This window comes from Oreochromis niloticus, linkage group LG4 (genome assembly GCF_001858045.2).
Source record: "Oreochromis niloticus isolate F11D_XX linkage group LG4, O_niloticus_UMD_NMBU, whole genome shotgun sequence".
In the NCBI taxonomy this organism is placed as follows: domain Eukaryota; kingdom Metazoa; phylum Chordata; class Actinopteri; order Cichliformes; family Cichlidae; genus Oreochromis; species Oreochromis niloticus.
The window spans coordinates 20632528-20644698 of NC_031969.2; the positions used below are offsets into that span (position 1 = coordinate 20632528).

At 40.5% G+C, this 12171-nt stretch overlaps 1 protein-coding gene across 1 annotated transcript; it reads right to left on the reverse strand.

Moving 5' to 3' along the window:
• Positions 1–9625: 9625 nt before the first annotated feature.
• Positions 9626–11868, reverse strand: LOC102077558 (uncharacterized). Its single transcript, XM_019357899.2, has 3 exons — positions 11060–11868; positions 10671–10953; positions 9626–10491 (listed from the first exon to the last, which is right to left on the reverse strand). Exons 1-3 carry the CDS (start codon positions 11284–11286, stop codon positions 9829–9831), a joined length of 1173 nt encoding a protein of 390 aa, XP_019213444.1. The 5' UTR covers positions 11287–11868; the 3' UTR covers positions 9626–9828.
• Between the last annotated feature and the right edge of the window lie 303 nt (positions 11869–12171).

The following is a 12171-nucleotide window of genomic DNA, read 5'->3' on the forward strand; positions in this document are numbered from 1 at the left end:
TGACATCTGGTCATGTTCTGTTCCCTGAACAGTTGTCCACAGTCTTTCACTTTCTTTTTTCATTTGTTCTCTCCTTTTCACTTTTCTTGGCACATCGCAATTGTGAATGGGGTGGCAGCATAGCTGCTCATCTTGTTTCCACAGCTTTAAGACTTGTTGATTAGTAACTGAGGCTGTGTTTTCATTGTCACAGCTTTCTGCTTTTGTTGAACTGTGGAATCATTCCATCATCATGTACTTTCTCCATCTTTACTTGAAGTTATCTCATCTAAACCTTTTTCCCTTCCTCAATCCTGAGTCCCATGCTGTGAGTGAGTTTACTGTCTCAATGAAACAACTTTTAATGGTTGACAAAACATTTCTAAAATATGAAAAATTAATGTTTAACTCATGGCAAATTTTCTGCTTCTCATTTAGATTATTTTATAGATGTATTGATTTATTGTATTATGGCCCTTTTATATAAACTACCATTAAAATGTTATTATAAACATTATTTAGAGCTTTCTGTCATTTAAAGTGACATACGCAGGAACTTAATTGTAATCAATGGTTAATACAAAATTATCATGCCAACTAGGGAATTTATTTTCTGGCTGATGTAATTAAGGATGATGAATTATCCCCCGCCTCCCCCCCTCCCAATTCGCATTGTTGCCCAGTCCCACAGCCCCCAACACCCACACAAGTTACACTCTTCTGTTACCAGTGACACGGAGTAGAGGGAGAGAGGGAGAGAGACTGAGCCACCAGCAAGACCCCGGAATGTCGGGTGTGGGAGGAACATTTGCCATAAAATTTTAACGCTATTGATTCGGAGAGGTGGTTGAGGTAGAGACAAAACAAGAGAAGAGAGTGAAAAGGAAAGAAGAAGTCAGCGGTCTACGAAAAGAGAGAGGGGAAAAAAGAATTCAGAGGAAGCAGACAGAAGGACGGAAACTCTCAGGTAGAAAGAAGGAAAAAAAACCAAAACGTTTCTCTTGTTATTTGCAGAGCTGCTTGGCAGAAGGTGCGGCAGGGACAGCAGGACCAGAGTTTTAAATGTTGCTTAGTGTTGGCAGAGCTGTGTGTGAGTGCTCTCTGTGGGAGCACCAAATCTTGACGCCCAGCACAACATGGCGATTCACACACAACCAGCAGAGCCCATCAAAACCCATTTACCCAGCTAGCACATATATTCCCCATAAGCCTGCAGTTTTCACATGGCTGTAATGCAGTGCCATGAGGAACGCATTTTAAAATCATGTCTTGGTTGCCACACTTTTTCTGGTTTATGGGCCTATAGTGAAATGGAAAGTACACCGCAACATATTAGGTGACCATTGCAATATTTACTTAATATGCATATGATCAGCAACACATGTCTGTCCTCTCACACTTGATAGCGCTTGTGGTATGACAAAGAGCAGGGTAGGCGGGGGGGAGAGGAAAAAATAGGGAAGAGTTTGTTCTCCCATGTGGTTTGGGCCTGTTCTGAGTGGGCTTGGAGCCACGCCAGTCTACCCTTGGTTCAGCCTTTGATATGGATGGGGTTCATTATGTAACTGAATCTATTGTCATAAAATAAAACAATATGCGGCCAGAGGTGTGTTGTGTGAGGACCTAAAAAGCAAGCGGCTGAAAAAGGTATGTACACCGCTCTCTCTCACCTTATCGCAGTCCTCACACTGTGAACAGCGCTCCCTGCCTCGGCTTCCAAGTGAACTACACACTGTATTAACAGCAACCATCTCCGAACAGGTTTCTCACGTTGAATTTATAGTGAGACATGTATTTAACGACAAAACCTTCCAGGATTCATTCAACCTTTCCTTTTCTCTGTTTGCTATTTTGTTTTTTCCATTCACACACCTGCAAAGAATAAGCATAAAACCTGATATAAATTATTGAGATTATTATCCACTCCAAGAGCTGCAAATGGGTAGCATCAAAAAGATCCTCTCTAATATGAATCATGAACCTTCTTACCTCCCCACTATGGGGTTTCCTGTTATGCAACAGAAAATTATCAAAGTTCAGACTCCACACCAAACCGGAGAACTTGATCAGCTGCATTTGGTCAACACACAAACACAACGGTACTGCAACAAACACAACTACAGCTTAAACCAATACTTTCTGTGGCTTGATACCCCTTTTCCTGTTACTGTAGCCTCAGCAAGGCTGGAGGAACTCAGACTGAGCGTGTATCGTGAGCGAGTGTCTTAACCTTTTAGTGGTCTGCAGAGTTCATTATGGTTGAGCTATGGTGAAAGCAGCAAACCTCCGTGGTTGCAGAGGTCACCCGCTGCGCAATGCTCTGGCGCCTCCAACCCGACACTGGGTCCCTGACCGATGCTTGCTCTCACAGACAAAAAGGGATGCAAAGACCCTGAACTGTGACTTTAAGGTGCTCTAACCGCGTCACATCTGATGACGCTCCTGTGCTGGAGACCAGCAGTTTGATTTAACTGCAGCAACCAAATGCTGCTCAATGCAAATGCGTTATATTTGGAGCAGCAGAGGCAGAGGGTGATTTGCATGAATGAAAATGAGATCAGCCTGTTTGCTGTTTGAGGAAGAGATATCATAGGGCAGAAGACACACACTTTACGATCACGCTAGCTCATCACCAGTGTGACACTCCAAACTTGGTGCTTTTCAGCGTGAGTCGAACAAGGAGGGAGGAATGACTCACTGTATGTAAATCTTTAAAGGTGGAATTTGGTTCTGGAAAGGCAAACCTTGACCACAGACAGCCAGTAACACAAGACAGGGATAAGACTACACTCTGTGGTTTCCAACCCTCCGTTCTTTACTCCTGTATTGGTGAATGTTTGCTTTGGTCGTCCTCCATCTTTTTCTCCCACGTTGAAACTCAGCAACGACAACAGTCAGTGCTCAGCGACAATTACATTCACGATATTTCATAGAGAAACAACAATGACGTTTGACGGCGCCTTGTTGACTTTACAGGAATGCTGGGAATAAGCATAAGGTTAGCATTCAGTTGGTAAATCCACAGTCAGAACCAGCAGCCTGTATAATAGGCCGGCTGGTTTTCAAAAAGGATCAAATGTCTGCCTGGTTGAACAGCCATTAAGTGGCATTTGTTGTGTGTTTATAAAAAAGACACACCAAAAGATTCAATAAAATAATTTAAATTTCACTTCTGATGAAGCTGCGGGCTAAAATTCCCCCATGACCAAAGATAAAAGTCTCCTTCATCAGTATCTTCTCAGTTCTCCAGCCAAAAGTTAAAAGGAAAGGTCTTGCTTTTCTCCACAACGCTCCATTGTCATCCTACACCCCACTCGTGGTCACATGTCACAACCCACTGAGCTACATCACTCTTCATTAGGAGAGAGAAAAGAAATGCAACTTGCCATTTGTCTTAATGACAGAGCCATGATGTCACATGGCTATGAAGTAACGCCTGTGTCAAATTTTAATAGCCTGAGACAAACACATGAGAAAGACAAAAAAAAGAAGACTGAACCGAGGAGGGTGCTTTTAGCCAGCATGAGGGACTATTAACTGTAGCAGCTAATGAGCTTGAACTTTGACCCCTTATATAGACTGGGGACTCGGTGGTACATTGCCCCAGTTGCTGCCTAAATGTTTTATGGTTTTTGGAAGGTGGAATGAGCTGGAAGACTAAAACATTCTAAAGAAAACATGTATGGTGTGTGTCGCTAAAACTATATTTCAGACATACGGTATGCCATTAGCTCATGTGTCCACTGTTTTCAGTCATTTGGTTTGGTTAGAAAGCAACTGTGCTGCAATTTTGGACAGATATTGATTATCCTCCTGCTAATTTGACTCAGATCTCTTTATATTGAGCTAGCATATATTATTATCATCACCCTTCATGGAAGTTAAGATTCAAGCATTGCCCCGCTTCAAGGAAACACACAGGTAGCGAGCATTTCACAGTCTGGGAGTGCTGGAAGTGGGGTAGGATGATGTGCAGGGATTATTTGATCAACTGTGAAAAATGATCTGTAGTTTGGGAGGGTCAGTTTTTGTTAAAACAGACCTTTCCCTGTTTTGCTGTGTGATATCCCTGAGAAGAGGTGCTCTCATTGCTGCAGGGAAGGTTACTGGAGGTTAGAAATCCACGTAGTAATGGATGAAATCACTCGAGTAAGCAGAAAATTTAACGTAATAATGTATTTTTTTAAAGAATAATATAGGCTCTCAGATTATCTGTATTGTTTGGAAAGCATAAGAAATCGGAAAATATAATAATAATAATAATAATAATGATGTAGCTGTGCTTGATAAAAGCCAGCATTGAGAACAGCTGTAGGTAAATATGCCAGGCAGGCTGATCCTTTTGGGCAATTAAAGTCTAGGTAGAGTGTAAATAAATGCATCTGCTTATTAAAATTTCTCTAAACTAGCACCAAGAAGTAAAGTCATTGTTTTCTTTCTTTCTTTCTTTTTTGATTAAGTACCTTCATAAACCCATTTAAGATTTTAATCTCACCACAGCAATCTTTTTCAATAAAAATATTGCGCTTCACGGTTTTGTTACTTATCAAAATAAAGACTAATGTACACTTTGTTCTCGGGCCCACATACTTGATCCCACTGCAAATGGGTTTTGCTTACTTTATTTATGCTGCAGCAGTAGTTGTGGTCAGTAAAGAATCTGCGTTTTCTTTCATTTTCCCATCACACTAGACACCCCTGTCCCTAAGCTTTGCTTCTTTCTTTCCAATTATAGGGCGCATATGCATGCGCATGAGTGAGCAAGTGAGTGTGTTTGCACACATGTAAATGTAGCTGCTCTACCAGGACTAATCCTAGGGTGGCAGGAGTGGAGAGGGGGGGTGCGAGCACATGTGCAGATCTTTCAACTGTGGTTTGTGATGTTTAGTCTTGCTTCGTCAGCACTTCTTGAACCCAGTCCAGAAAAGCTTTCAGATGCCCATAATTCTAGACTCCCTCTGCATGAAGCTCAGTCACTCTCTCTGCCCAGGGAACAGTCCCATCGAAACATAAAAAAACAACAACAAAACAAGCAAAAAGAATGTGAAGATAGGCAAATGATGATTAAAATGTGATGCTTATCCCCCCCCCCCCCCCCCCCCCCCCCAAGGTAACGATAGATAGTCTTTGCTGTGCAAACTTTTTGCCCTGCAGGGACTTTCCAAATATCACTCATGATCTTTCATCACAAGGCGCACTGGCACCATCATCACTAAGGTATCACTGGCTTCTCATGCCAAACTTTCTATTGCTCTACCCTTCTCCCCTCCCTGTTCCCAGTTTTGCTCTGAAATCTCTCCAGGGCACCTGACAGCAAACAAGCCGCATCCTGGCTGGAACGTTGAGGGGATTTCCCCATAATTTGTGTTCTACAGTCCATCTCAGTCAAAATATAAACCGCAGTCGTATAATATCATCAAACTGCATCTGACAGGAAGGGAAGATGCATGCATATCACATGCTGGTTTAATCAAATCTCCAAAGTTAATACGTTTAGCTTACTATTACAAATCTTATTTCAGTAAAGTGGCATTTGTGCAAGATTTAATGCACTATATAACCGTTTTTATTATTAGGAGACACGCTTTATTTTGATCCAAAATGCTGTTTTTATTCTTTTGTTGTCTATTTCCTATTGATATGTGCAGATCTATATGTGACTGTGATCACAGGGGGTCAAAAGCTTTCTCCTCTCACTTTCTTTGTGTGCTATCATAACGCTCAGCAGCCCAACAGAGGACAACTGCTCTGTGCAGTAAGAACTTTTGCTTTCCTGGCCCTTGCAGCTGTCCAGTCACCCAGGTCTTTAGTTCATAACAACAGCTGAGGTTCAACCTATTTACTTGTAGCACGAGGGCCAACATAATCTCCCACAGATCCCCCTCATAGCTGCTGCTATTTGACTTCACGTCCTACCTGAAATAATTAAAATGTGCAAATATTCATTCTACTTCATTCTAAAGCATGCTAAGTTTATCCACCATCCTACAATCCCAGAATTATCATAAGCACATTTAATCCAACCAGAAAAGAAAGCAGATGCAGAGTCTCTTGTAACAGCTAAAACTCACTCTATCTGTTGACCCACCTCGGACCTCTTTTTAACAAGGGGGAAAGTGGAATCAAGCCAACGAAATGATCAACTTACAGAACCGCAACTGGGGACTCTGCGTGTCATCATCCCTTTTCGCTTGAAAATTTAAGACGCACAGGTGGTATGAGTTGCTTTGGAGAAGGTTCCTCCCCAAAGAAGAGGCTATGTTCCACCTGTTCTTCCTGTTACCACAGAAACAGTAACATGAGTAACATGACCCTCTCCTACGTATGTAAAATAAACCTTCAGTTCATGCAAATATTTGGCTTAACTCTCAAAACAATGTAATCACTTAAATAAGCATGCTGTATGCTGTAAATGATACATGTATTTCCATAAAGATGACTGGCACCAAGACAGATTGTTGAAAGGAAGCAGGTCACCACATGATGGCACTGCAGCACTTTAAATCAATTATTTTGATTCTGGGATCTGTTGCTCCACCTAGTGGTCAAAAATACACATTACAAATGGCCCTTACCTGCAATTATGCCCCAAATGATTCTTTTGTTTGTTTGTTTGGACAAATCAAATGAATTCTTATTAATATAAGAGTCACATAAGGTCTCAAAATATTTAATAAGTTTTGTATTTTATTTGACATATTTAGAAAAAAAAACTCATCTTCAGATATATTTACACTGTCTTATTGACCAGTGGAAACACATTTATTTGCAGTTACAGCCTTTAAATTCTTGTAGTTAATCACTTAACAAAATTCAACACATGAATTTTGGCTCCTACCTTGTTAGTGAATATCTCCAGGTATTTAATGATTCATTGCATTATGCCTTCAGTGGTCTGGAATTGCTTGGATATGGGTTTGTAGCCCAGGGGATCCTTGGAAACATAATCAGTCAACCAAATCTTTATTTCAAACATATAAGCATCAAGCTTTAATGCATATAAAAAAATCCAAATAAACATGAAATCATTGATAGACAAACTATTCGCATGGAAAAAACAAAAACCTTTACTGTTGGAAAAGGAGTAGGAGGAAGCAAATGCTTAGCGAGTCCTACCCCAATCTGTTTTGATAATACAATCTAGAATACATGACCTGAGGTCATCTCTTACCTCTGTCTTCTTACTCAAGGCAGATGTCCTTGTACTATCAATTGGAAGTGCTTTTACTAACTACCTTGAATTTTTAGCCCCCCAGGAATTCGCTAGACACTTCTAGAACTTCTGCAACAGACTCTGGATATGCTAAAATACATAAACTGTAAATAACATATGCCCTAATACTAATGCAGGTGAAGGGGATGAATAATTTTAGACAGGATTAAAAATAAAGCATTAGTATGTTAGTATGTATTAGTATGTTCCATCACAACCATAAATCACCGAATATAAGGTCAAATGTCAACAGGTGAGCTTTACTGTAGAGAATTAAAAAAAAAAAAAGATAGAGAATTTTTAAAAGACTATTTCTATGAATAATTTTGGGAACAAATTTGCTGTTATTATTTATTGTTTATTATTATTTTGTTATTTCATTCTAGAGAATGCAGAGAAAGTCTTGATATTTAGCGTTTTATTTAATTCATCTGTCTGAAGACAGTTAATTTTTAAAATGGGTGAAATAAAGGTGTTGCCCTCTAACTAGACACGGCAAAGCTTCCAATAAGAGCTGAGACAAAACAGTCTGGTTCACACAGATGCCACTCACATTGCACTTGTTTGTTTAAATGGAGAGGATCGCAGAATAAAAGAAAGAAAAAGGTGTGAGAGCTTGGTGGTTCTTTGTAAATTTTTGCTCAAGGATCAATACAAGTTTAGTATCGAGTTCCAGACCAGAAGAGAACATAATCACAATTAGAAAAGACTAATGAGTTAAATAGAACTGGAAGTGACTGTATGTCTTAGGATCATTAGAAGAACATGGGTTTGATGTAAATGAGGAAACGCACCAAATGCAGAAATGTAATGTTGTTTCACCTAAGACAATCAACTGGCTGTTAGTCATGATATGCCTTAAAAATAGAGAAAATAACTTGAGGAAAGATATAAATGGTGCTAATACAGTATACCAACACATTTCAGTGGAGAAATCCTACACCGTCTAATGCCCTTAGCTCTATTATTCAGTTACATTTGCCAAACAAAATTGATATCCTGGGCTCTGCAAATGGCATCACTGATGTCAGACGATGCCTCATTAAACTTTTATCTTGCTAAACTGCATTCACGATGAGCTTCTGTCGAACCTGGCAACCTGTGATGTTTGCACATTGCCACTTACCCCAGCAACACAGGTCATGTTTTTTTCCAGGAGACAATAAAGTTTAAATAAATTTACAGGCAGCGCTAAGTAGAATAATTAAAACACACATATAAAACCCCCATCATGACGCGAATAATAGATTAAATCTTTTTTTTACCATTATTCTCCTTTATAGGACACAGAAATTGAATAAATTGTAAGTATTGTATCTATCTATCTATCTATCTATCTATCTATCTATCTATCTATCTATCTATCTATCTATCTATCTATCTATCTATCTATCTATCTATCTAAACCAGGGGTGGGCAATCTCAGTCCACGAGGGCCGGTGTCCCTGCAGGTTTTAGATCTCACCTTGGGTCAACACACCTGAATCACATGATTAGTTCGTTACCAGGCCTCTGGAGAATTTCAAGACATGTTGAGGAGCTAATTTAGCCATTTAAATCAGCTGTGTTGGTTCGAGGACACATCTAAAACCTGCAGGGACACCGGCCCTCGTGGACTGAGATTGCCCACCCCTGATCTAAACTCATGCCCTCCCTGGTCATTTCTTGGAAAAGGGGGAAAAGGGGAGTCACTTTTTTATGATCAGGGTTCCTCTTGGCTGAGGAGTAACCAGTACTAGAGCATCTGGAGTGATTTGGTGATGGACAAGATTGAAAACCAAAATGGAATTATTGGTGATCTTCGGTCCCTCAGATTGCACTTCATTAAAAACAGACACTTCTTTAGTATTTTCACACAATACTGCAACATTGAAAATGTGTTAACTTTGAGTTTAAACTAAATTTAAAGAAAAGTCAGCAACATGGCACATCAGGTGTTTCTTTGTGCTCACTTGTGCTTGTTTGTATCTGTGTATCAGCCCTGTGAATGATCAGACTAGTGCTTCATTCCTGTAGCAATCTAAAAGAAAGTGCAGTTACAGTTTTTCTCAGTCGCTTTGGTGCGTTTCTCAGAACACCATTAACATTTGCACAGCAGTTAGTGCATTTCCCAAAACAATTAGTGCAAACTGCAAAACCTAATGGATAGCCTGCAAAAGCACGTCACATGCACAGAATTGATTATCCATACCGCAAAAGCAAGTATCCATGTCAATGAAACTGCCAGTGCCATCAAAATGAAAAGTCTTGACACCATCTTTATGAACAAGACGTCAAATGGCATTGTCATGTTTCCACTATGACAGTTTATAATTTCAGTGTTTCCCATTGCAAAAACAATTGGTGACACCTGAAAATGCTGACGACAGCACTATGGCCTACCTGTACAGCCATCTGAAATGTGCAGTGAAGTCACTGTAGATGTTATGGGAGTCTTGGGAGTAACTGAGACACTGAATACGTACGTTTCACATTTCCATTGTGTAGAAGTGTTTGTAATCCTACAGAATTGTGCAAAAGAAAAATATGCTACAGTCACTTGTTCACTGTAGAATACATGTAAACATAAAATCACCCATTTGGTAGAGCTGTGCACTAATGTGAACAATAAACAGCACATGTAACAGTACAGTAAATCATTCTGGCACATCCAGACGTTCCTGTCTGTCTGGCCACATATTTTCATCAACATCACAACAGATGTTATCCCTCGCAATGCAGCGAGGAAAGTATCTCCTGGAGTGGCGAATCCATCCTCTGCAGGACCCTGCTGTGATGTCGTCACATGCTGCATCCATGGCTGCTAGCAGGGCCATTTGCTCATGTGGATGCCGGTCATAAACTTTCCACCTCCAGGCAGAGAAAAACTCCTCTATTGGATTAAGGAATGGGGAATATGGAGGGAGATATTCAACCAGAATTCTGTCATGTGCTGCAAACCACTCTCTGACCTGATGGGAGTGGTGAAAACGGACATTATCCCAGACAACAACATACTTGCTGAGTTGGCCTCCACCTCTCGCATTCTCAGGGACTAGGTCCCTGTAAAGAGTGTCTAAAAATGTCAGGAGATGTTGGGTATTGTATGGACCAAGAAGGGGGATATGGGTGAGGACGCCGTTGTCTGAGATGGCTGCACACATGGTAATTTTCCCTCCGCGCTGACCATGAACTTCAGTGGTTGCCCTCTGTCCAATGCGATTCCTTCCACGCCTTCTGCCTTTGGCCAGATTGAAACCTGCCTCATCAACATATATGAATGTGTGCAGTGTTTCCCTGGCTTCCAGCTCCAGTACACGCTTTAGAGAGAGACAGAAATGCAATGTCACAATATGCCTGTGTACAGTAACAAACAGTAATGCATGCATTTGGTAAAACACATTGTAGAGTATGTGCTGTGGAATTGCAAGTGTACTGCATGAAACTACGAAGTACTGTAAAACAGTTTGCAGTGCAGAACATAGAAGACCAGCTTTACCTGCACATACTGGTGACGGATCTCCTTCACCCTGTCACTGTTTCGTTCAAATGGCACTTTATACAATTGCTTCATGTGGATTTCATTCTTCTTGAGTACTCTGTCAATTGTTGAAATTGAAACAGATTCAATATTGCCAAATACTGTGTGATTCTCTATGACAGCGCTTTGTATTTCTCTCAGCTTTATTGCATTGTTTGCAATGACCATTGCACAAATGGCTTCTTCTTGCTGTGGGGTAAAAAGGGGCCCTCTTCCGCCTCCGCGAGGTTGTCTTTCAATCCTATGTGGTGCAGAGTGGACTTTTTGTGAATTTGCAAATACAGTACAGTAACATGTGATGTGTCTGAGATGGCACAGTACAGTACAGTGAATTACTGTTTGCATACCTGTTTTCCCTACGGAATGTTTGAATGATTGAACTGACAGTAGTTCTTCCAATATTGGGTTGCACCCTTCGACCAGCCTCCTCCATGGTGAGGCCGTGATTGACAACATGGTCCACAATTGTAGCCCTTATTTCATTAGGAATCCGCCTATATCTGCCTCTTCTCCCTCTTCCCCTTCCCCTTCCTCCCCGCATCCTCACCCCTCTTCCACGGTGCTGACCTTCCATTTTGTGTCACAGAAGTGTAGAAATGGTACACACTAGCTCCTGCGCAGTTTATATATGCTTGCCAATTGGGGATTCACAGGATTCATCCATAATTGACAGTGAACAAGTTGTTTGTCATTGGTTACAACTGAACTTTCACACGCCTCCTCATAAGTGACAGCTGTAATTCACCTGAGATCAATTGTTCAATTTCGGAGCCATTTCCAGGAAAAATGATACAGAAAGGTATAGGATTTGCTTGACAGATGGCCAATATTTGGCATGTGATAACTAGTTCAACAATTTTGTGTGTGATGACTCAAGCAATGGATGTATGACTATTAGTTTTATTGGGAACGACTATTCAGCATCCATAGGTATGATTACTTTTGACTGACATGACATAAGCAAATGGAAATGTCAGAAAGCAGCAGGGAAATGTATGGAAGCAACTGATTCATGTCCAAAATCATTTGCAGTTTGTTCAGAGAGGGGAGGAATTGCTACTATGATGTGCACAAATGACTGAGTGTTGTGGAGGTTGAACTAATAGTTATGAGAATTTCAATTCTGATCTGAGAAACGCACCAAAGCGACTGAGAAAAACTGTAATCAAACAATAATAGCAGTGTTATTCAATAGCAATGTTCAATAGCAGTGTTATTAAGCTCTGCTTCATAACTGACTTTGTTTAACCAAAGTCCACAGATTTAGTTTTGTTGTTGTTGTTGTTTTTTATTTTTAATGCCAGACAAGTTCAGTGAGAAGAGAAGAAGAGAGAGCAGGAGGATGAACAGAAAAGGTATTCATGTGCTCTTATACCACAATGTGCTTAGCGACAGCATTTGTTGACATGGAGACACACACACACACACACACACATATATATATATATATATATATATA

Bases quoted from the DNA above. Each gene is read 5' to 3' on its own strand.
- LOC102077558 (XM_019357899.2), bottom strand. From the start codon at position 11,286: ATGGAAGGTCAGCACCGTGGAAGAGGGGTGAGGATGCGGGGAGGAAGG. The intron at 10,954-11,059 runs GTATGCAAACAG...TGCACCACATAG, and splicing joins ACATTCCGTAGGGAAAACAG to GATTGAAAGACAACCTCGCG. The intron at 10,492-10,670 runs GTAAAGCTGGTC...CTCTCTCTAAAG, and splicing joins TCCGTCACCAGTATGTGCAG to CGTGTACTGGAGCTGGAAGC.